Source organism: Nomascus leucogenys, chromosome 16 (assembly GCF_006542625.1).
Source record: "Nomascus leucogenys isolate Asia chromosome 16, Asia_NLE_v1, whole genome shotgun sequence".
Classification (NCBI taxonomy): domain Eukaryota; kingdom Metazoa; phylum Chordata; class Mammalia; order Primates; family Hylobatidae; genus Nomascus; species Nomascus leucogenys.
This window is the reverse complement of record NC_044396.1, coordinates 30,739,528-30,765,767: the sequence shown is the minus strand read 5'-3', so window position 1 is coordinate 30,765,767 and position 26,240 is coordinate 30,739,528. Positions and strand designations below refer to the sequence as shown.

Here is a 26,240-nt window from a genome sequence, read left to right as displayed (position 1 = left end):
TGCATTATATTCTGATAATTTAAAAGGAAATTCACTCCTACTACTACAACACACCTCATTTATTTCTGCTATATATTTCTGCTATTTAAATACGACTTCAGTTTGTAGATTTATCCAGTTGGAATAATAACGTGCTATATAGAACAATAAATGATTACTGAAGGTCCGAATACTTAAAATAAAAACAATTTTGCAAGTGAAAACATCCCTTCCATATAAAGTCAGGACATTCCTCGTAAAAAATTCCAGCTTCAAAATTAAGTTTACCTTTACCTATGCATGTCTCATCAATACTTTTTAAAATGTCATTTTCTCCTAAAAAGCTAGAGAACATATTTAATATGAAATAGAATAAACCTACTCTCCCTTCCCTACCTCAAGCCAATGAAAAGATTTCATTAATGACTCAGCAGTGATATGGCAAAAATCAAGAGTTATGGCAAAAATTTCAAGCTAAAAAAAAGATTACTTCTTGTCAATAAGTTTCTTTATTGCTTTGTAAACAAAGACATCAAAATCTACATTATTACTTCAATCAGTCTGAGAATCTTCAGACTTAGATATTCCCATACCTTCTGGATGTTTTCATCTAGATGTTCTGTAGTGAGGCTAAATACAACAAATTCCAAATTGAAATTCCTTTTCTGCAAAACTATTTGTTCTCCTCTTTTCTCCATCTCAGTTGATGACATCACACCATAGACTTAGTTGTACAAATAGTCAAATTAGAAATCATCAGTTTTATTTAAAACATTAGTGAGTATCTTCTATATGCCAGACTGCTGAGCATACATTGTGAATAAGACAGATGAAGTCCCTCAATTTAGATAATATCTCTAAACAAAAAAGTATTTTCAGATTGCAATAAATGTGATAAAGGAAGTTAAAGAGGTGATATGTTAGAGCAGAGGTTCTCGAAGTGTGGTCCCCTTTCAAACAGCATCAGTGCAACCTAGGAACTTGTAAGAATGCAAATTACTGAGCTCCAACCCAGGCCTACTGAATCAGAAACACTGGAGGTGGAATCCAGCAAGCCCCTCAGGTGGTAGTGATTCTGCTAAAATCTGAGGACCTTACTTGTGTGACAGCTCATCAGCTACTTTAGGAGCAGTAGTCAGAGAAGTTCTCTGAGGAAATGACAAGTGAGCCGAGTCCTGGTTAATGAAAAGGAGCCAATTATGCAGAGTCTGGGAAAATATACTTCAGAGTTTGGAAAAAATTGGTCCCATTCCAGGAAGAGAAAGAAAGCTAACAGGGAGAAAGATGAGGGAATGGGGAGGAGTGTAGCATAACATGCAGCCAGAAAAGTAGGCAAGGGCTTAATTGTTTCAGCCTAGTAAGGAGTTGTTATGTTATTCTAAGTGAAATAGTAAGCTATGACAAGGTTCAAGCAGGAGAATGGATTGATTTTATTGAGTTGTGCAGAATAAATTATAGGAACACAAGAATAAGTCTTATCTAGTCATATGACCATTGCAGGAATATAGGTAAGAGATTAAAGATACTGTCAGGGAAAATGTAAAGTAGATGGATTCAGTATACATTAGGTATCTTGGAAGTAGAAATAGTATGATTTACTGATGGATAGGATGCATATGAGTGGGAAAGAGAAGACTAAGGGATGACTCTTGCTTGTGCTGGGTGGTGGCATTGTTAATGGCAATGGTAAAGTTGGGGAAATGGAGTAAGATGTGTTGAGGAGCATCAAGAGCTCTGATTTTGGCATACTAAACTAGATAATCTTTTTGGACATCCAGTAGAGTTACAAAATATAAAGGTATGAGTCTGGATGAGATCATCTAGGGAGGTAATGTAGATTGAGAAAGGGCTTAGTACTAATACTGGAGACACTCAAGTATTTAGTTGTTGTTTAATAGAGGAGGCCCCAGCAAAGGAGAATAAGAGGAAATTCTCAGAGAGGCAGGATGAAAATCACAATTACCTGATGCAATGAAATCCAAAGAGAGGCACAATTTTCCAGAAGAAGGGAGGAGTAACATCGGTTGAGCAAAGAAAGTGAAGTAAGATACAGAGAATTAACCACTGAACTTAGCATGGGAGTCATTGGTGACTTTGAGAGGAGGAATTAACATGGACAGAAACCAGACTGGAGAGGGTTGAATAATAAATATAATTTAGTAGAGAGGGAAATCCAAAAAGAAAAAAAAAAAACCAAAGCCAGACTACCAAGACAAAATCAAACACCCCTTTTACATTTTATTAAAGGGAAATAGGGGCTTGGGTAGCACGTGGACTCTTCCTTTTCTTTCCCAAATTTTGCTTTCTAAACCCAATTCACTGTTCTAACTAACATGTATTGCCTGCCTACTGTATTCCAGGCACTGTTCCAGCTGCTTCAGGCACAAACATGGATAAGATAATCACTATTTAAAAAAAAATGTTTACCTATTACAGCAAGTAGGCAATATACAGATAATTCCCACAAATTAAATTGTGGTGAATGGTTTAACATCAATATACAGGTGGGGGAAAAAAAGCATTTATCCAGAAACATTAATCCTAGTTCAGGTTCAGAGAAGACTTTTTAGAGAAGAAAACAGTAGTACTCAATAGTACTAGTAATAATACAGCTATGATTTTTAATATTTATTTTTACTAAGCTTGTGCTCACCAATTTGTGTATGTTATTCCATAACAAACCTATGAGATAATTATTATTAACTCCATTTTTATAGATGTTGAAACTGATATTTCCCAAGATGATTTGAAGGAAAAGTGGAATTTACACAGTGAAGAAAAGTTGTTCTAAATAAGATAAGGAAATGTAATGGTACATATAGGAAGGGAGAAAGCACTACAAACAGTTGGCTTTCTTGAACGGTAGTTACAAAATGTGAGCTGGACCAAGAACATTGGCATTACCTAGAAACTCAACAGAGAGGCAAATTCTCAGGTTCAACTCTAGACCTACTACATTAGAACCTTTCAAGATGGGGTCCAGTAACAGGTCTCTTGGGTGAATGTGACACTCTAAAGTGTAAGAAGACTGTTCCCAAGCACTAAGTATTATGTAGGAAGTGAACAAAGATGAAACTGGAGTGACAGACAAGGACCAGGTACCTTGGACATAATCTTGCTATGTACATACGGTTATTTCTTTGTGAGTGATAGGAGTCACTGGAAGATTTTAAGTAGGGAAGTCAGATTTAAGTAGATCATTCGGAGGATAGATTTGAGTGGGGCATGACTGGGCAAGGAGATCTTGGGGGAGTTTGGAAAGAATGCTCACAAGCCAGGTGTCTTGTACAGAGATACTCAATATGTTAATATAAAACTAAAGATGTCTAAGTTACTGTATTTCCTCTTTATATGATCACTTCATGGGTTTAAAAAGTATCAAGTGCTTTCTTAGCAGACTCAGAGGAGAGGGATCCCAAAGCCAGTTGTATGTTAAGACAACGGGAAATAAGGGCCAAGCATGGTGGCCCATGCCTGTAATCCCAGCACTTTGAAAGGCTGAGTTGGCGGATCACTTGAGGCCAGGAGTTCGAAACCAGCCTGGCCAACATGCTGAGACCTCATCTCTACTAAAAATACAAAAATTAGCTGGATATGGTGGTGCATACCTGTGGTCCCAGCCACTTCAGAGGCTGAGGTGGGAGGATTGCTTGAACCCAGGAGGCAGAAGTTGCAGTTAGCCAAGAGCACCACTGCACTCCAGCCTGGGTGACAGAGTGGGACTCTGTCTGAAAGAAAGAGAGAAAGAGAGAGAGAGGAGGACAATGGGAAATAAGTACAATTGGGTGGTACTTAGATCAAAGGGATTACCACTGATGTACATTTGCTTAGAAATTGTATAATGTTGTAGGATAAACTAATAGCAGTTTTCCAATTGTTTCTTATTGTTGAAATGAAAATACTCTAAGCTAGTCATTCAAAAACATTTATTTTAAATATAGCCAATGTGTATATGTAGAGTAACTTAAAAAATCATTTTAGATACGTCAAAAATGCTGGGGGAAGTTTGTTGTAACAGTTCTATAAGACTACAGTATTTTGCCTTCTTTCTATTATTTTGAAACATGTAAAAATGAATATGTATTATCATTTGTCTGAAAATTGGGACGTTCAAATGGACCTTGATATACATGGTAAGCTTAAGTATAAACATATCATAAAGATTAATGTAGAAATATTGTGTTTTCTGTATTTCATGAGGCAAAAGAATAAAATGCATGTGGCATATACATATGCTGTAAACATGTATACTTATGCTGAATACAACAGTATCATGAAATGATTTAATACTTTCACTATTATTGCATGTAATATATTAGTGAAGAGGCTTATTGATGAAAATGACAATCGCTTTGGCATCTTTATTTTGGAATTTCATGTAGTATATTTTCCTCAGTTCTACAGTATCTATTTAATACATTTAGTGTTATATATATATTTCCCTTACATTTCATAGTATTTTACAACTGAGGATATGTGGTGCTTGAAAGTTAGAATGTAGCCACTCCTTCCCTTAACTCAAGTTCTAACCTACAGGGTTTCCAGAGAAAGCGGTTTCTCCCACATTCATACTCTTGACTCTAAAGTCTATTTATACAATGAATGTCAAATTTATTTCTAAAACCCTCTTTGAGAATAAAAGTGCCCTTTTATTCTGACTTATATGAAACTTTATGGTGTGTATAAGTTACCTTTTGATTATTTTTTGCATGATTAAAAATTTGCAAAGTTCTTATGGCTCCAAAGAGCCTACCTGTAATAAACAGCTTTCCCCTTCTAAACCACAAAACAGGTCTGAATTGCTTGAGCATTAGAGCTAATTGCCTGCCTACTTCAAAGGAAGAACCTGAAAAGAGAGAGGGGAAAAAAGTCACAGAAGCAGAGGCATTGCAGGCAAATCCACCTCTAAAGGTTATGAGTTGTGGCTTGGAGGAGCCGGGCAAAGTTATGGCCTCAGAACTGCTGTTTGCGATTAAGTTGATGGGGAGCGTCTATCCCACAATCTTCGCCTGCTGCTGACACAGAGTCTTTGTTCACATTCAGATTTCTCAAACTGTTGCCAGGGTCAGGCTGAGGTCAGACACCACAGTGATGTATAGAAGAACATGTCTGGGAATTTCTCTCACACTTAAAACACATACCAGAAAATGAAGAAGAGGACCCTGCAAAATCTGGCTGATGAGACCCAGATTATATAGTGTAGCTTTTCTTTTAGTGCCTTCATAATTTTCTTTTTCTTCTCCTGACACACAATGTTTTATTAATGTGAGTTGCGATAGCCCTTACAATTTTATGTCCCCTCAAGATAAGGACACTCAGTAGCACTCTGACACTTTATTTTCCAGCCCTGGGGGAAAGGCCCAGTAAATCTACTCCAAGAATTCTTGCATCCCATCCCCAGGATGAGTTGAAAAGTAATTGCCACAAGCCGTCATAGGTCGTGAACTAGAGATCATGTCATGTGTGTGAACTTGGGAGGGACACAGCCCAATCCAGCTGATCTCAGCCCTCTAGCCTCCCAAATCCAGCTCGGCCACCAGCCACTTTACCTACCAGCGTGGCCTGGTGCTGGGAGGAGGGAGCCTGTGTTTGATCAGTAATTATCACTGACAGGTGAAAGCAGGCTAGCACCAGAAGAGGTGTTGTTTCTTTCTCTTCTTGAAGTTAAATTTCTGAGTGTATTTGCCTGAAAGGGAAGCTTCCCTCAAACCCTCAGATGATTGACCCCCTAAACAAGGGCCATCCCTCTGCTTTTGTGCAGAGGCAAAGGGCAAAAATGGAATAAATGGATTTGTATGGTGCCTTTGAGGACTCACAGTTGAAACAAACTCTTATTTTGAATGTATTAAATGTCCTTGTTTTCCCTTTAGCTTTTTAGAGTTTCCTATTGAGCCCAGAACTGTCCCCTTCTGTTATTATCCTGCTCACACAGTTGTAGGGCATGGCTGGCAAGTGAGGCACTAAATAGATTTTTTTTTTTTTTTTGGTGCTCAGCTGCTACATATGACAGTGGATATTTCATTCTGCTGTCAGAACGTTATTAATAAAACATGGGGTGTGGAGAGGGCCACGATTTCCCCTTTCAATCACTATAGCATTTGCAATGAAAATTTTATTCAGTGTGTAATTTTCAGTTAATGCTTGACACTTAAAATGTCCATAGCAGCGTTTTGTATGGTTATTAAAGGGTTAATTGTATCATGTTCTCTGCATAAAAGCTCTGCTTATCAAAAGCAAATAGAAGAGTGTATGCAAATGTGTGTCGGTGACCTTTTGCCTTTCCAGGGTTAATTTATATGGTCATTAAAGATTTTATGAAATTGAGCAGCCTGGTGCTTCAAATCCCATTTTACCTTCTTCTCCTAATTTATGTAATTCCTACCTGAGCAGGGGAATATGATTTTTATTTTTTGTGCTGCAATGAAAACAGCATGCCATGCTGTGGGGAGTTGCAAGCCTGGTTATCTGGCATTACTCAGATTGCTAAAAATTCATTAAAATGTGACATCAGCACAGTGAGAGACAAATGATCGCAGGATGAAAGAGAACAGTGGGCCTTTCACGGATTAGTGCTACACAGCCCCAGCATAGAGGCTAACTGCATAAACAGATTAATCCACCAGCAGTGGCATAGCTAAGATTTACAGAATAATTAAATAGGGTTGAGTTACTATGAGGATTTCCATGTAATCTAGCTGGTGTGAACCCGTGAATGAGGTGTGGGGTGATGCGGTTGTCATAGAAGTATACCTTGTTATATCCTACGCCCAGTATAGCTCCCCCTACAGAAGAAAAAAAAAATCCCCAATGTAACTGAAGTTTTGAGATCTTACTCTAACAAAATTCCAAAGAATTCCTTTGGGGTCTGGGGTCTGAAAGCAGGAGTAACACCTGTCTTATATTTAACCCGTTGTTATATTATTTAAGATTTTTTTTCTAAGACTTTTTTTTTTCCTGACATCGATCCCAGTCCATGGAACCGTAGGTTTATGTTGTTACAAGGTTCTACTATTGAAATCACAGAATTGCCTTATACCCAATTTTTAAATATGTTTCAGTTTAAACTGTACTAAAAAGAATTTATTTTAATTTAGTATAGATCCATCCTCTCAATGGATGCAAAAGAAGATCCTTTAGATACAAAATTTGCATTGGTACAGTCAGCAAGATCAGCATAGACTTTTGCATAAATTTGTGTTCTCATTTGAGTATGAATATCTGTAGATGATTCATAAATAACAAAGTTTTCAAGTGGTCACCTAGTTTATTTCAGTGTGAATTTTTGGGAGGTTTTCAGTTCTACTGATTGGTCCGCCTTTCTTAACAGAGGAACAAAGTGAGGAGGCAGAAGGAGCTATTAAGCCTACAGCAGTGGCCGAGGAGGATGAAAAAGACACAAGTGAGACAGACAATAGTGAAGGCAAAAACTCTAATAAAGACTCTGGTAAGATGCAAGAATCTTTCACCTTGGCATTTCCCTATAGCCATTCCCTGCCATCAACTCTTCCTTCACCATCCCCCCACCCCACAAAACTTATTAAAAGCTTTTATTCATTTTAAACTGTCTGAACATTCCCACTACTATTCATTGCATGTGCATTTTGCATGTGATTTCTATCAGTAGCCTCCCATTGACCTATTTTTAATCATAACCATCTGACAGAATAGATGTGGATAAGTTGAAGAATATTACAGGACGACCAGTGAGATTATTTTTTAATCAAATCAGTTTGTGTGCTTGTAATTTTTTAAGCGCCTTTCATTAATCTTAGCTATACTTGTGATTCCTCTGATGGCATATTAATTTTTCATAAGCATAGGATTAGATATCACTTGAATTTTGTCATTCAGTCACATGTATTCGCCCGCCAAACCACGTAACCCTAAAAATAAATGCTAGTTTTCCTTGCATTTTTACAACTTACACTCAGGAATTTGCCCTTTTTTAGGGCATCTATTTGAGGTATTTCAAACAAAATCCAGTGAAAAAGTTTACAGATGATTCAGCCTAAGAAAGAGGAAATATCATTGAAAAGGGATTAGGTGCTGGGTAATTTTGATCTTCTAGAATAGACAAATCCCAGTAATGAAAGCTACTGTCTTTGAAAACAAACCTTCATGTCATGACATTTACTTGTGCACAAACAAACCCTAGGCCAGCATCTGGTGTGGATACCTAAGGCTTTTTCTGTGTTTGATTTGGCAAATATATGACTTCATCCATGCTTTGTATGTATGAGATGGAAATCTATGGTTGCAATGAATATTACATTGGCTACTTTTGCTGCACGCTATACCTAGTTTTATTATGTTGGACTCATTGAAGCAGAAGAAGTGCTTAAACGGGTTCAAGCCTATTAGTTTCAGGTAGTCATCTATCTTTTCCTTGAATTCTAGTGACAGCCGCATATAAAGGAGCTTGTATTCACTATGAAGACATTGGGTTGTGCAAAAAATATCATTTTCACATGCAAGTTTATTTAAACCTGAATCATCCTACATTTGTAATTCAGTCTTTGCATATCTAGTTTTGCATTCCCTTTAAAAATTATCTGAAAGGCCTCTCTGCTCCCCTCCCCACACTGTTCAGTACTAAATTTCTTTCAGGAGGCCAGTGAGAAAAGCGTCACTGAGATTTGGTCCTAGGGTATAGTGTCTAACATATGATTCTAATTTGACTTAAACAAAGAAGATCTAAGGTTGGTATTAAGCTGCAAGCAATGTAAAAAGAAGCCATAGCTGTATATTAGTAAGCTGGCTCCTGAAGTTACTGAGGAGGAATTAGAAGTACCTAGTGATAAGTTAATGTGAAACACAGTACCATTGGAAAAGATTGGAAATAGCAAGGTTTGTTCACTTTCTATGATGGACCTTATCAAATTAGCTGCTTGCCTGGTTCAGAGAGGGTAAGGTTCTGCCTGTATTCAGTGGGTCTTTCACATCGTAGTACAAAAACAGATTGCAGAATATATCCTTCTCATTCTTCAGAAGAATGTATAACAGAGATACCTGATTTGTGTTAATTCAATGCCCATATAATACCGAGGTATATGACATTATGCCAGGTCTTAAATGTCTAATATCTAGTGCCTTGTAAAGGATGGATTCTGGGAATCTCTAGAAAAATGGATCTAATTTTACCATTGAGGAAATAATCTGGCTTGCAACATAGCACAGATGCCAAGGCTCTATCTTTACCAGTGCCACTTACTGCTCCACAAAAGTAGTGGGCTCAATCACTCCCTAATGGGCTGATGAATTACTGTTCTTCCTTGGGCACCTAATTGTACCATCCAGACAAGACTTGGGCATTTGAGAGGATATAGGCAATTGTATAATGGTAGTTATTTAAAACAAATTGTATCCCCATATAAATGCCTTCCTGGGTTTTTCTATAGGGATTAAAAAATAAGCTCTAAGCAAGGACCAACTAAAAGCAGTTGCTGAAATGCAAATATTTAGCTTTAAAGCCTTCCAGCCTTCAAGACAGCTCTTGTGATTGACAACTAACATGAACATTTAACAAAGTTTTCTGCTTTCTAAATTGAATGTTTTTAGGTTTAAAAAATTATTACATGGATTTTCTCTTGTATGTGTTTCTAATGATTAAATAACCACTTATATTTATTGTTTTTCTTTATATGTGTCATAAATGTAAAAAAAATACTAGCAAGCTTACAAATTCATCACTATCTTCATACGTTAGATGGGAAGGTAGTTTGACCCAACTTTAACATAGAACATTTAGACAAGGAGGAATTAACATATGTTAGGAAGGCTATGTTTGTGTAAGCTGTTGTGCTATGTTGCTGACATTAATCTGCAGGAGTAGAGCTTTCAAAATGAGACATGGCAATATGCAAGTTATATTTGTTGAATATTCATTCATAAGAGAAAAGCCTTCTAATGCTTCATTTATATTGTCATTTAAATCTAGTGCCACTTTAGATTAATTATAATCCAAATTATAGCTCTGTGCAGTACAAGAATTAATACAGAGTTTATCCAGATTAATACATTTGCATTGAAAATGTAATATGTCTCTGCTTTGGCTAAGGGGACCACTTTTTAATAAGGGAGTAAACATGAGGAAAGATGGAAATTAACCTTCATTATTGCAATTAAAATTATCCTTTCATTCTAGTCTCATTAGAAAGAATACTGTACTGGTAATTATAATTTATAATTATTTGGAGTTGAATAACATCTTCTGTTATATCCAAGTTTTATAGTATTCAAACTTTATTAAATACATTGGCTCATTAATAACAACTCAGTATTTTGTTTTTTTTTCTTTAAGATTTTCTTTGAGTACATGTGCATTATTGGATTTTTCTTACTTGTTATGAGTATAAACCATTTACAGCCTTCTGTATTTTAGGGATTGAAAATTATTAAGAAGGTGGCATCTGCATTGAAATGAATTATGTCATTTTTTATATTAGCAATCTCATGCAAGTTAAATAATCGCATAACTGACAGATAATCATTTTTTTCATCTCTTTGGCAGTGCTTATTTGTAATTAGACTTCATTTTTTAGTTAAAATGAATGAAAATGACATTTTTTTTGAAGATATTGTGTTGTCCTCAATAACACAAAGTAAATTAGGATCCTATTTTAAAATTTTTTGTGATCTAGGGTAACCAACAGGGTTTACTTCAAATAAAGTTGCAGATATAAACTATAAGCAATCATAAAACTTAAAACCTTCCTCAAATTAATTGACCCTTATTTAATAGGCATTTCCAGGATAACACAACTTAGAAAAAAGACCCCAGAGCTGATTTTCTATAATTTACCAGGGATGCCATAATATGAAACCTAAGATGGTATCCCTTTGAGTAAGAAAGGCATACACGCATAGAATGTAACATCCTTCATCTTTACAAATAATCCTGATGACTTGCCTCATCCTCCAGAGTCTGTTTTGTCATGTTACCACATCTCAATATTCTCTACTTCCTCTTACTATCAGTGCCATGCATTTTTGACGTACCTAGCTAATGTTAGATGTTCTAGCTTTTATTTATAACTTCTTTGTAATTTCAAATAAAATGGTCTTTAGGAGGCTCCTGGCTTATATTAAGATTATGGTTTAAGTTAATTAGCCAGAAAAATTTTGAAGGTGACACATAACTGTATTGAATACTATAGCCAACAGTTGTTGCAACGGCCATGTAATAGTGGCCCTCAAACTTAACTCTTACTTTTTTGATACAGTATAGAACATCATTAAATTCAAAAGCAATTATATTTTTGATGAATATTAATACGAATAAAAATAAAATAAACATATTCTTAATATACATGGTATTAATTATACATTATGCACACCAGTGTGTAGGCTTAGTAAAATGTTCCAGATCTTGAAATTAATACATTTTTTGATCCCTGACAGTCTCAGTATGAGAATAAAATACACATTATATATGCTTATGGAAATGAGTCCATAGCTATACATTTAATAGATTTATAAGTTTCTGAAAGATTTATTCTATTACTGATGATCCAAAGGGCCTGCAAGCAACAAAGTCATGGAAATTCTCTTTTAACTTGTGTTTGACAGTCTTTGATGGCACAGGGACCCGGATCGACTTATTGGTCATGTCTAATTCCACCATGTACACAAAAGAATGAAAAGGGGATATGACAGAGTATTATTCTCCTAAGGAAACATATTCTTACTTATTAGTGGGGGAACTTTTAAAGAAACATCTCACAGGAGAAGGCAATTGATAGACATTGGTTGATTTAAATGGCAATGATTTTATACAACTTGGTTTGACACTTTAAGCAGTAAGTTTTATTTGAAAATATAAAATATCATAGTTTTCTTAAATGTTTGTTTTTTAACACTTCTAAAACAATATTCCAAAGTATATTCAGTTTTGAGAAAGAAAAATCTATTTTTTGATTCCAGACTTAATTATGACAAGGTAATAGGAATTATGACTTTCCCATTTTGACATATCTTTTGATATCAAATACTTGGGCATTTTTAAATCAATGTAATGAAACTTTTCAGTCTTTCTTGGATTTAAGTTCATTCAAATTCAAATATCATAAATTATTTTTTCAAATATCTAGAAATAACCTACATTTCTCTAACACATATGTATATATATATATACATGAAGAGAAATGTACCAACTCAAATAAATTATAGTGCTTGTAAATCTAGAAATCAGTAGTATCAGTATAACCTGATGAAAACTTTGCGTTAATTCTGTATCTACCATGAACCCCAAGAGGATAAAATTATTGTCATGATGTAATTTAAATTCTATTTTAATTTTGATCTGCATGGAATCACTCTTGCTTTTATATTTTTTTCTGAATTTGAAATTTCTGAAATTACTTATAAGGTATAAAACATGCATCTCTATCTACAGTTGAAATAGAATGTATTTTTTTTTGTTTATTTTTACTTTGTTTCCATAACATCCTTGACCTTATTTCTAAATTAAAACTAGGTTATTTTGCAATAAGGTGCAATTTGTTCATTTATATGAACCGCACGCGGACTGAAAAAAAATCAAGATAAATCTTCATGCACAGCATACAATCAGATTACGCTTGGACTATATATTTACGCGGGGTCTGATAGCAATCAATGGTTTAGCTTCATTGCATTTCAAGATGTATTTGCACCCAGTTGTCCAGTGATAGTGTCCTCACCCTGGAAATAATTTAGTTGCAAATTGACTGGAAGATGGTGAAAATTGAAAGTTAAAATTAGAAATACTCATAATAAACAGCAGAAAAAAGGTCAGATGATGCCATGCTATGATGAGATTGGAATGGCTGGTAAATGAGGTTTTGTGTTTGTCGTGAGATGTATGTGACATGCCTACCCAATGTCGCTGTAATATCTAGCCTTGCAGAGGAGATTATCGGGCAAATTGATGCTGGAAAGAATTTTCTGTTAGATTGGGAAATTAGAATTGCACTGTTTTCTTTGATGTGTATGAGGCTCCTACACATTACACTGCTGGTCTAGGCAAAATTTGAAATCATTTTTAACACCAAATATTTGGACTAACTTCATAAAACCATGGTCTTCTTGAGATTTGTACTAAATGTTATATGTACGGCCAACTGCTGAAATATCTACAGCAAAGAATAAATCACTAATAGCAGCAGCAGATATATATGATTAATTTTACAATCCTTTCCATTTTTAAATCCATTCATGACATAAAATTATTATTATTTGAGTTTCTGAATTATAACCAGTCAGCCCTTCTCAGAATGTTGAAATATTTTAAGTGTCAAAGAATTTTAGAAAAGAGATAGGTAATTAAATGTTAGTAGAAATAATGATTTTTTAAGTTAGTATTTGTGAAAGGGAGTAGATTTGCTTTAATGTGGTAAAGGCATTCTGAGACACCAGAGAGCATGTGTTATTGATGAATCTTTCAAGGCCACCTAGGGTTATCTAAACATGAAACAGGAGTACATTTTAAAATATATTTATAAAGTCCACTTAGTCAGTGGACAAAAAGAAGTGTTCTTATTGCCTTTTGAGATTAGCATTATTTAAAACTGCTTGTCGGTTCCTTTTGTGATTCAGTGTGTTTAGAGTCACAACTGTTTGAAAAACATAATTTTTCTCATTTTGAAATTGTGTTTTTAAATTGAATTGTTCTATTCTTTTTGGGAATCAGGGATAATCACACCAGAGAAGGAACTAAAAGTTAGTGTGACAGGGGGTACCCAGCCACTCCTGCTGGCAAAAGAAGAGGATGTTGCAACAAAAAGGTCAAAACCTACAGAGGACAATAAATTCTGTCATGAACAGGTAAATACTTTATTTTCCCCTTTACTATATAAATCTTTATTTTTTATTGCTCCTGATAGTTTTAAAGCCCCAAATGATTCCATGCTGTTGAAATGTATGTAGACATTGCAATTGGCAATATAATTTACTCTTGGTATTACCTCTGATGTTCTAAAGTCATCAGAATACATTAACTATGTTGAAATAGCTCGAAGAGAAGATTTGGAATGGTCTCAGTACAAGAAATAATGAATGTCTGAGGTGATGGATATCCCAGTTACCCTGATTTGATTATTACACATTGTAAGCATGTACTAAAATATCACATGTACCCCCAAAATACAACTACTATGTATCAAATAAGAAATGCATTAACTAATAGTGGCCATGTTTATTCAATATTTTCCAGTTCTATCAATGTCCTTATTGTAACTACAATAGTAGGGACCAAAGTCGTATCCAGATGCACGTCCTATCACAGCACTCGGTGCAGCCGGTCATCTGCTGTCCTCTCTGTCAGGACGTCCTCAGCAACAAAATGCATCTCCAACTGCATCTGACGCATTTGCACAGTGTGTCTCCAGATTGTGTGGAGAAGCTGCTTATGACAGTAAGGATACCAAATATTGATGCATGTGTGACATAATCTGTGTTAAGAATATCAATATAAAATCTGTAATTATTGGTTTATAGAAATGTATTTCTTCAGAGCTAATTAAAGCTCTGTTATTGCTCGTGTTATAGTAGTCTCACTCAAGGCCCATTTGTGACCTCTTTTGCTTGGAAAAAAAATATAGTACAAGGCATAGCTTAGTAAAGAACATTATTTTGCAGTCTTCTTTTTATATCTATAATGTCCGTCAAATAACCCCAGTGGGCATCTTGCATTTCAAAATTGCTTCATTATCATTATAAGAAAATAAATCTACAGAAACCTTTAAGCCATAAAATAATAATAATAATACATTGCCACGGCATTGATCTAAAGTGTGAAGGCGTGGCATTGATCTGTAACATCTGCAAAACGTCCCTGCTTTGGCTAAGAAAAAACAAATGTAAGTGGGATATGCTACCAGCAAAAGAGAGATGTGATGGAATTTGTGATTTCTGGGGTACATTTAACATAAACCCCTTTGGTTTTCAAAGGTGCCTGTCCCTGATGTGATGATGCCAAACAGTATGCTACTGCCAGCAGCTGCCTCTGAGAAATCAGAGCGGGACACGCCTGCAGCCATGACAGCTGAGGGGTCTGGGAAATATTCAGGTATGCCATCTTATCATCAAGACTTGTGGACAATACGCTTAGGGGTTTTGCATTTATGGTGGTGCCCAAAGATTATTACTATCAAAAGATTTTCGTAAAGCATGGGGGAAAAATGTATGCCATTTCAAAGAGCCAAGGCATATTTTCCAAGGCATATTTTGTGTCTGGTTATCTATAAGTGACCTCAGAGGACCCAAGTGTCAGACATCCAGGAAAATTCTGTGTGATCTAATTCATGAACACCAAGGGATCGTCCTTAGTATCACACTAATTGCAGCAAGCTCTAATGACCTTTGACTTGCTTTCTTCCCTTTTCTGTAATTTCTTGAGGCCGGGGTGATTTCTTGTTTGCCTTCATATCCCCAGTACCCAGTCCAGTGCTCGCCACATAGTTGTTGCTCAGTAAACATTTCTTCAAACAATTAGTTAAGCAGAAGCCTTTAGAGGCTCCTATTTATAATATTAATTAATATTTAAGGAGTAGGTTTTCTTATTGTAAGAGAGATGTTTGTGCTTTTTCCTAATAGGTGAAAGTCCAATGGATGACAAAAGCATGGCAGGTCTTGAGGATTCAAAGGCTAATGTGGAAGTAAAGAATGAGGAGCAGAAACCAACTAAAGAACCCTTGGAAGTCTCAGAATGGCATAAAAATAGCAGTAAGGATGTGAAAATCCCCGATACACTGCAAGATCAATTAAATGAACAGCAAAAAAGGCAACCGCTCTCTGTTTCTGACCGTCATGTCTACAAGTATCGCTGTAACCATTGTAGCTTGGCTTTCAAAACTATGCAGAAGCTTCAGATACATTCCCAGTATCATGCAATTCGGGCTGCGACAATGTGTAACCTCTGCCAGCGCAGTTTCCGTACATTCCAGGCTTTAAAAAAACACTTGGAAGCAGGCCACCCCGAACTGAGTGAAGCTGAACTTCAACAGCTGTATGCCTCCTTGCCCGTGAATGGAGAACTGTGGGCAGAAAGCGAAACTATGGCCCAGGATGACCATGGCCTAGAGCAGGAAATGGAGAGAGAGTATGAGGTGGACCACGAAGGGAAAGCAAGTCCTGTAGGAAGTGATAGTAGCTCTATTCCAGATGACATGGGCTCTGAACCAAAGCGGACCTTACCTTTTAGAAAAGGGCCCAATTTTACGATGGAAAAATTCCTCGACCCATCTCGTCCATATAAATGTACAGTGTGTAAAGAGTCATTTACCCAAAAGAACATTCTCTTGGTCCACTATAATTCAGTTTCTCACTTGCATAAGCTGAAAAAAGTTTTGCAGGAAGCCTCCAGTCCTGTCCCACAAGAAACCAACAGCAACACAGATAACAAACCCTACAAGTGCAGCATCTGCAATGTTGCATACAGCCAAAGCTCAACACTGGAAATCCACATGAGGTCTGTGCTCCACCAGACAAAGGCTAGGGCTGCAAAGTTGGAGCCCGGTGGTCAGGTGGCTGGTGGGCACAGCGTTGCAGCAAATGTTAACAGCCCTGGCCAAGGGATGTTAGATTCCATGAGTTTAGCAGCTGTAAACAGCAAAGATACCCATTTAGATGCCAAAGAATTAAATAAAAAGCAAACTCCTGATTTAATCTCTGCTCAACCTACACATCACCCACCACAGTCACCAGCACAAATTCAGATGCAACTACAGCACGAATTACAACAGCAAGCCGCATTCTTTCAGCCTCAGTTTCTAAACCCAGCCTTTTTGCCTCATTTTCCTATGACCCCAGAAGCACTGCTGCAGTTTCAGCAGCCTCAGTTTCTCTTTCCATTTTATATACCTGGGACGGAGTTCAGCTTGGGGCCAGATTTGGGCTTGCCAGGCTCTGCCACATTTGGGATGCCTGGCATGACAGGAATGGCTGGCTCCTTGCTTGAAGACCTAAAGCAGCAGATTCAAACCCAGCATCACGTTGGCCAAACTCAACTCCAGATACTACAGCAACAAGCACAACAATACCAAGCCACACAGCCCCAGCTGCAGCCTCAAAAACAACAGCAGCAGCCGCCACCTCCACAGCAGCAGCAGCAGCAGCAACAGCAGGCAAGCAAATTATTGAAACAAGAGCAAAGTAACATAGTGAGTGCAGACTGCCAAATCATGAAGGATGTGCCATCTTATAAGGAGGCAGAAGATATTTCTGAAAAGCCAGAAAAACCAAAGCAGGAATTTATAAGTGAGGGTGAAGGACTCAAAGAAGGCAAAGACACAAAGAAGCAAAAATCCTTGGAATCATCCATCCCACCACCCCGAATAGCTTCAGGGGCCAGAGGAAATGCTGCCAAAGCATTATTGGAAAACTTTGGTTTTGAACTGGTCATTCAGTATAATGAAAACAGGCAGAAGGTACAGAAGAAGGGCAAAAGTGGTGAAGGCGAAAACACTGACAAACTAGAATGTGGAACATGTGGTAAATTGTTTTCCAATGTTCTTATTTTAAAGAGTCACCAAGAACATGTACATGGGCAATTTTTTCCATATGGAGCGCTAGAAAAATTTGCTCGTCAATACAGGGAGGCCTACGACAAGCTTTATCCAATTTCTCCATCTTCTCCAGAAACACCGCCCCCGCCACCTCCTCCTCCTCCCTTGCCTCCGGCTCCTCCACAGCCTTCTTCTATGGGTCCTGTAAAGATCCCCAACACGGTTTCTACTCCTTTGCAAGCTCCGCCACCCACTCCTCCCCCGCCACCACCACCACCTCCTCCTCCTCCTCCCCCACCTCCTCCACCTTCTGCTCCTCCACAGGTCCAACTGCCGGTTTCTCTGGACCTGCCACTCTTTCCTTCCATTATGATGCAACCTGTGCAACACCCTGCGCTTCCTCCCCAGCTTGCCCTGCAGCTGCCACAGATGGATGCACTCTCTGCAGACCTCACCCAACTTTGCCAGCAGCAGCTCGGATTAGATCCCAACTTCTTAAGACATTCTCAGTTCAAACGCCCACGGACAAGAATTACAGATGATCAGCTAAAAATCCTGAGGGCTTATTTTGACATCAATAATTCTCCAAGTGAAGAACAAATCCAGGAAATGGCAGAGAAATCTGGCCTCTCCCAAAAAGTTATCAAACACTGGTTTCGAAATACGCTTTTTAAGGAACGACAGAGAAATAAAGATTCACCATACAACTTCAGTAACCCTCCTATAACAGTTTTAGAAGATATCAGAATTGATCCACAGCCCACCTCTTTAGAACATTACAAATCCGATGCATCATTCAGTAAAAGGTCTTCTAGAACGAGATTTACTGACTACCAGCTTAGGGTTCTGCAAGACTTTTTTGACACAAACGCTTACCCAAAAGATGATGAAATAGAACAACTCTCCACTGTTCTCAATCTGCCTACCCGGGTTATTGTTGTATGGTTCCAGAATGCTCGTCAGAAAGCACGAAAGAGTTACGAGAATCAAGCAGAAACAAAAGATAATGAAAAAAGAGAACTCACTAATGAACGGTACATTCGAACAAGCAACATGCAGTACCAGTGTAAAAAGTGCAATGTGGTTTTCCCCAGGATCTTTGACTTGATTACGCATCAGAAAAAGCAGTGTTACAAGGATGAAGATGATGATGCCCAAGATGAAAGCCAAACAGAAGACTCCATGGATGCCACCGATCAAGTGGTGTACAAGCATTGCACAGTGTCTGGCCAAACGGATGCAGCCAAAAACACTGCTGCCCCTGCAGCAAGTTCTGGCTCTGGGACCAGCACCCCCCTGATTCCATCACCCAAACCAGAACCTGAGAAGACTTCTCCAAAACCTGAATATCCCGCAGAAAAGCCAAAGCAGAGTGACCCCTCTCCCCCTTCTCAAGGCACCAAACCAGCCCTGCCATTAGCATCGACTTCCTCAGACCCACCACAGGCATCCACAGCCCAGCCACAGCCACAGCCACAGCCACCAAAACAACCCCAACTTATTGGAAGACCTCCCTCGGCCTCTCAAACACCGGTCCCTTCCAGTCCACTGCAAATTTCCATGACGTCTCTCCAGAACAGTCTACCTCCACAGTTACTACAATACCAATGTGATCAGTGTACAGTTGCCTTCCCAACTCTAGAACTCTGGCAGGAACACCAGCACATGCACTTCCTTGCTGCTCAAAACCAATTCCTTCACTCTCCGTTCTTGGAAAGGCCCATGGACATGCCCTACATGATATTCGACCCCAACAATCCGCTGATGACTGGACAACTGCTGGGCAGTTCCCTCACTCAAATGCCCCCTCAGGCCAGTTCCTCCCACACCACAGCCCCCACAACGGTTGCTGCTTCCCTAAAAAGGAAACTGGACGATAAAGAAGATAATAATTGCAGTGAAAAAGAAGGAGGGAATAGCGGTGAAGACCAACACCGAGATAAACGCTTGAGAACCACGATCACCCCAGAACAGCTGGAAATACTCTATGAAAAATACTTGCTGGATTCCAATCCTACCAGAAAAATGCTTGATCATATTGCCCGCGAAGTCGGGCTGAAAAAAAGAGTCGTGCAAGTCTGGTTCCAGAATACACGAGCGCGGGAGAGGAAAGGCCAGTTCCGGGCGGTGGGTCCAGCACAGTCTCATAAACGGTGTCCGTTTTGCCGAGCCCTGTTTAAAGCAAAGTCGGCCTTAGAAAGCCACATTCGCTCTCGGCACTGGAATGAAGGAAAGCAGGCAGGTTACAGCTTGCCACCAAGCCCTTTAATATCCACCGAAGATGGGGGAGAAAGCCCACAGAAATACATTTATTTTGATTACCCATCTTTGCCATTAACTAAAATTGATCTATCAAGTGAGAATGAATTGGCTTCTACAGTGTCAACACCTGTTAGCAAAACAGCGGAGCTGTCGCCGAAGAATCTTTTAAGCCCTTCTTCTTTTAAAGCAGAGTGTTCTGAGGATGTAGAGAATTTAAATGCCCCTCCTGCTGAGGCTGGATATGATCAAAATAAAACCGATTTTGATGAGACTTCATCGATTAATACGGCAATCAGTGACGCCACCACCGGAGACGAGGGAAACACTGAAATGGAAAGCACCACAGGAAGTTCCGGAGATGTGAAACCGGCTTTGTCTCCCAAAGAGCCAAAAACTCTGGATACTCTGCCAAAACCCACAACCACACCTACCACGGAGGTCTGCGATGACAAATTTCTCTTTTCTCTCACAAGCCCATCCATCCATTTCAATGACAAAGATGGCGACCACGACCAAAGCTTTTACATCACAGATGACCCGGATGACAATGCCGACCGCAGCGAAACGTCCAGCATAGCGGACCCGAGCTCCCCAAATCCATTCGGATCCAGCAATCCCTTTAAATCCAAAAGTAATGATCGGCCGGGTCACAAGCGTTTCCGAACGCAGATGAGCAATCTTCAGCTCAAGGTTCTCAAGGCTTGCTTTAGTGACTACCGAACTCCAACCATGCAAGAATGTGAAATGTTAGGGAATGAGATTGGTCTGCCCAAACGCGTGGTCCAGGTGTGGTTCCAAAATGCAAGGGCAAAAGAAAAGAAATTTAAAATTAACATAGGGAAGCCTTTCATGATCAATCAAAGCGGAACGGAAGGCACCAAACCAGAGTGTACCCTCTGCGGGGTGAAGTACTCTGCCCGCTTGTCCATCAGAGATCACATTTTCTCCAAACAGCACATTTCAAAAGTGAGGGAGACCGTTGGCAGTCAGCTCGATCGGGAGAAAGATTACTTGGCTCCGACCACGGTTCGGCAGCTGATGGCACAGCAAGAACTTGATCGTATAAAGAAAGCTTCAGACGTTCTGGGCTTGACGGTACAGCAGCCAGGCATGATGGACAGCAGTTCTCTCCACGGCATCAGCCTGCCAGCAGCCTACCCTGGACTCCCCGGCCTTCCTCCAGTCCTTCTCCCCGGAATGAACGGTCCATCCTCCTTGCCGGGATTTCCACAAAATTCAAACAGTAAGTCATTTAAAGGAGACTCAGTCTAGTTAATTAAGTAGCATCAGGTAGACAGTCACATGTAACCAAGAACGGGGTGCCTTTGGATTTCTTTTAATTTCAGCTAGTGAAACCAATACATTATTTAAAGTATATATTATATTGGCTACAGCTAATTACCAAGAAGTAGGTCAACCTGAAACACACACAGAAAAATAAAGACTAGGTAGATCATAGCAGATTCTCAGTATGTATTAATTATTTGTATCATTACAGCTCTATGTCATAGAAATATTTTATTTTTATATTAATTTCAATCTTGATTTCAGATGGCATTCCAGCACACACAAGTGGCTTAGTATTTGGTACACATATTAAGAAAAATGAAACATTAAATAATACATTTATTGGTATCTTAATTTATGTTCTTTCCAAGGGATGGGGTGGTGGTGTTTTTGTTTGTCCCTCCTGCCGCCCCCCTGTGACACCCAGAGTTCAAAAGTTGAGTCCTTCAGCCACAGGTATTCACCCAAATAGTTCCTAGCAGATTAGCAGGGCTTATGTTTAAAGTTCAACAGCTAAAAATATGACTTCTGTGATAATACAAAATTTAGCATTGCTATACAATTTTGAGTTTTGTAACATCCATTGCTACCTGTTATTTAAATAAATTCAGCAACCTTAGAAATGCATTAAGATTACTTCATGCATTTCTTCCCTCTGCCTAAAGTTTCTACTTAAGGCATAACAAATTTGTAAAGCTGCTTGAGGCAACCTCAGATGCTGAATCTAATTGTGTGTTCATCAAAAGATATGCAGTTTACACAGTTTAGATTTTGTGAATAAGTATAGGTATTCGATTATATTATGGCAAATAAATGGGATATAATGTGCTAGCCAATCATGTAGCCAAAAATATAACAAAAGTTATATATCACCAAAAATAAGAAAACATGGTTCTTTTATAATTTAAGTTTTTTTCTAAATTATCAATGATTTTTTCTTTTTAAAAGGAAAATTTAACATGTTAAAGGTACATCTAGAATTCACTAGTTATATATATATATCTCTACATTTACAAAAAATAAGGAAAGCTTTTTTCATTTTTAAGTTGAATTTTTACATAAATTTCAAACTTTTCAATTCCATGATTTTCTTACAAAAAACAAAATTGCCACTGTGATCTTAAGTTATTCTTATTTTAACTTTTAGCTTGGGAGGTATGAAAACAATGACATCCTATGGCCTCTCAGCCACCGCTAGCTTATCTGGTTTTCTGTTCTGAGTGAGTTGGTTTTTGAGAGAAGCAGAATGGAACTATACATATAAAGAATGTCACCAAGAAAATGTCTGCCATGTCCCTTCCTTGAACAGTCATACCAACTTCCCTCACCCCAAAGGTACTTTGGGCTTCATTATCTAGACAATTTTGGAGCCTTAAATATTAGAGCTATAATTAAGTGTTTTGGTTGTACATTTTGTTTAAGTAAAATACAAGTGTTTGAAGAATAATGCAATGACAGATTTTTTTTGCATATGATATGAGTCTTGTTATTTTCTGGTCCCATTTTATATACCACTGATTATTGACTCAGAAAAATATCCTATATAGAAAGATTTCTATGATCAGTTATGTAAAGTAGAAGAGTTTTGATATCTTTACATGGGCTAAAAACAGTTGAAATATCTGTACCTTTAATCTACAAGTCTACTTTGATGATGACCGTGTTGTCATCCCAATAAGTGGTGGTCAAAGCACCTTGTTTTTTCTCCACTGAGTCTGAAGGCCTTTGTTAGGATAGTGGTCCTTCTGCCACTGCCCTTTGGTCAGTCATTCTAATACGGGCACCCAGAGGGCCTAGGTGAAAGAAAGTGAGAAAGGAGGAAAAGAGATGTTTATGAAATATTTAAATAGACTAACCTTTTTCCTCATTCTATTCACCATAAATTATATCCTCTCCCAAAAATACAGGCCCTATTTGTAATAGCATTGGTGAGAAGATGTTGGAGGCAGTCACTCCACGGCTAGGAGTATCTTTAAACACACGAGTTACCCAGGAACTCAAAGCTGTTATATCTGCTGCTTTATTAAATCGTGGACCAAAACAGACTGGGGGAGTATTATAAAGAGAAAAGCTCCATGAACATTGCTACCTACTGAAATTTTCAATTTCTCTCAACTTAGTCCTTTGTGAGAGATTTTAAACATTAACACAGCAGAATTACCAGTGGGGCCCCACTTGAGTGCCCGAGTTCCCGCACTTTCAGTTCATGTCTTTATTAGGTTAATTTACTTATGGTGGGTAGTGCTGACTATTTCAACCAGCTCAGTAGAGCTGTGGTTCTCCATTTTCCTATGATCATTTTCTACTATATTATCTGTCACCAAACACTTATCTTCTTTGTTTAATGGGAGAGATAAACATACCAGTAAAGGCAAAATCAAAAGAACATTATAAGTAAAATATTTCTGCGTTTCTTACAAGCCCTGGGCTTTTGCTACAATTTGTTATCAATATGAACATCTTTGAGAATATGACAAGTTCCTCTTGGCTCCTTTTTAATAAGATTTGGTTATGGAAAAGCCTTCATTTTAAGGATGTCCCATCCCTTTGGAAGTAGGTTCCAAGATTTTGATTCGAAGGAAATCACTAAAAATCGCTTCAGTGAATATAAGATGAATATAAGAGTTTATTCAAAGGCTACACCCCAATTAGCTTAATTGCAGTTTAAAAATGTTCAGTTTTAGTATTTATCAACTTCTGAATTTCCTGATTTAAACATACACTTTATTTTATTTTGGGAGGTAGAATTGTTTTTCTGGTTGGATATCGGTTTTAATGCTCACAAAACTTTCTTACCTTCCAAGAAATCTGCAAATTTTTTATTCCTTCAAAATCACTAAGAAGGCCCTTTCAAGGGTAATATTCATCATGTGTGCCTGCCTCCTAAACGGTGGCCAGCCCTGTGTTCAGTATCACTACGTACTATTGCTTTGCTTACTTTTTAATAAAATGAATTATTTTTTCTTTAATTTTTGTTCACATCCTAGTTTTTCTATCATGATCATATGTAAAAAAGGGAAAATGGCCATAGAATATCAATGTATGTTTATGTACTTGGAAAAATTAGAAAACTTTAAATTTATATTGTATTCTTTAGAGTGTTAGCTGGCTTTGAGATTACGCTCAAAGTGAATAAAAAAATTACTTGCTTTTCTATTTTTAAATTATTTACTTTATCATTTTAAGCAGTGTCTGATTTTAAATGTTCCATTAGTGTTTGGAAATACTGCCTAAGCTGATTTCCTTAAATGGAACTTTAGAACATGCCTTTTGCATTTTTCTCATACTTTAATGTAATTTACTAGCACATTTGGGGTAAATCTAGATAAGAATAAGTCCTTAATAATTTTAGCACAATTGTCTTTGGCCCCATGCACATAATTATTTTCATTTCCAACCTCAAATATAAACTTGAGGGACCTCAGTCAAAGAATCTTGGAGAAAATGAACTACATATGAGTGCGTTAAGAAGCAGCCGTTTTCTTCTGAAAGCATTACTTTCAGGAATAGGTAGCTATTTCAGAGAAATAAGACCCAACAAAATGATGGTAGTATGAGATTATTTACAGAAAAATTTTTAATTATATGTGAAATTTCTAAGAACTGCAGTAGGAGTTGGGAAATGGGAATGTATATTTAACAGTATAACTTGATAAAAGATAAAATTTGACACGCATTTAATTGTAAATTACCACCACTTACTCCACATCTCTATTACTGTTCAGCTTTTCTCTTCTATTTCTGGTTTTCTGGCTACTGATATTTTTACTGCCAATTTTTATAGGCTTATTTATTTTACTAGTAAGCCAAATACACACAGTTTATTATTCTTAATCTACATCTCTTTTCCCAAAATTTTTAGCGTAGCTCATTATTTAACTCAGCTTTTTTCCTCAAGATGTAGAATTTTTTTTAAATTCCTGATAATCTTTGATTTAGGATTATTTGGGATTCCTATTGCAGTCTTCTAAAAATCTTTATTACTTCATTATGTAACCCTAGATAAAAACATGTAGACCCTATATGATGGGAACACCTACGTCAACAACTATTGCTCCATCTTGCTTTCTAACCACAATTACTATTTTTTCATGTCTCTGTTCCTTAAAATTCATCTTGTCTTAAATTTTCATGTCAGAGATAGGTAAACCAGTAATTTCCTCAAATTTAGGGGGAAAATTAGGTGAAAGGGGGTACAATTATTTATTAGGAAGTTGTACTGTTATGAGATCTAGAACTAAGGTTTGTTTTGTGAGTAGGCAAAAGAAGCTGGCTACCAATGTAATATTTTAGCAATGCAAGTAAAGCCCCCTCCACCTGAATCACTCAGGCCTGAAATTTTATAATTATATACTAATTCCTTTAACTGTCAAATGGAAAATAGCATAGACTGTGGTGAAATCAGAATATCATAGCAGGAAGAAACCTGAAAAATTATTGAATCTAGTATATATTGAACCTGTTTCGTACTACTTTATTTGTTTCTTCAGTTCTTTCTTACCAATAAATTTTTATAAACAGGCAAGTGGAAATGCAATACCAGACATAGAATTGTAGGAATTAAGGCAAGGGAGTTATGCTTGTGGGTCCCCAAAGGCAAATCTATTACTTTGCAGTTTTCCCTAGGGCTAGGTCTAAGTCCCAGGAATCTAGACATCTATTACTAAATTAGATTAAAGATCAGAGAGTTTATTCATTCATTCCTATCATATACCAGTAAAGCTTGGGTCATTTTCATTTAAATTTCTTTTTAATGTGTGAGCCATTCTTCAGTAAAATGTGTGTACTTGCTATCATTTTTTTTCTGGAAATATAATGTTATTTTCCAGGATTTTCTTTTCTTTTTGCATCTTAAATATTTGAATTATTTAACCCCTGAAATTGATTCAGTTAAACCAGAAGATAAATTGGAGTGACAGCTGTAAAATTTAGTCTCCACTAGCTCATCTGCCATTGAGTCATAACACTCCTAGGACTCAGCTTCTTTATTTAAAAATGGAATGTTTAGCAGCAGTTCCCCATTGCCATTGAGGATGTTGGGAGATTGCTTTCTAACATCATGTAAACTCCTTAGAGACTATCACTATTACAACTGTAGAAATTATATCAAAGTAGGTCAGAGAAGAGTTGAGTGTAGCAGAGTTAAAAAGAGGAGCAGCCAATAATACCCTAAGTTAATTGAGGGTAATGTGATAAGGATAAGGGTCAAGGAAGGAGTGATGCTGACTT

The 26,240-nt window shown here is 37.4% G+C and overlaps 1 protein-coding gene across 1 annotated transcript in view; it reads left to right on the top strand.

Annotated features, from left to right (window-relative positions):
- The window catches only part of ZFHX4 (zinc finger homeobox 4), a 186,643-nt gene that overhangs the window by 154,752 nt on the left and 5,651 nt on the right, over positions 1–26,240 (top strand). The window contains exons 6-10 of the mRNA XM_030795128.1: positions 7,307–7,423; positions 13,649–13,782; positions 14,171–14,371; positions 14,908–15,025; positions 15,553–20,967. Coding sequence (XP_030650988.1) covers positions 7,307–7,423; positions 13,649–13,782; positions 14,171–14,371; positions 14,908–15,025; positions 15,553–20,967 — 5,985 coding nt within the window. The remainder of the gene's footprint in view (positions 1–7,306; positions 7,424–13,648; positions 13,783–14,170; positions 14,372–14,907; positions 15,026–15,552; positions 20,968–26,240) is intronic.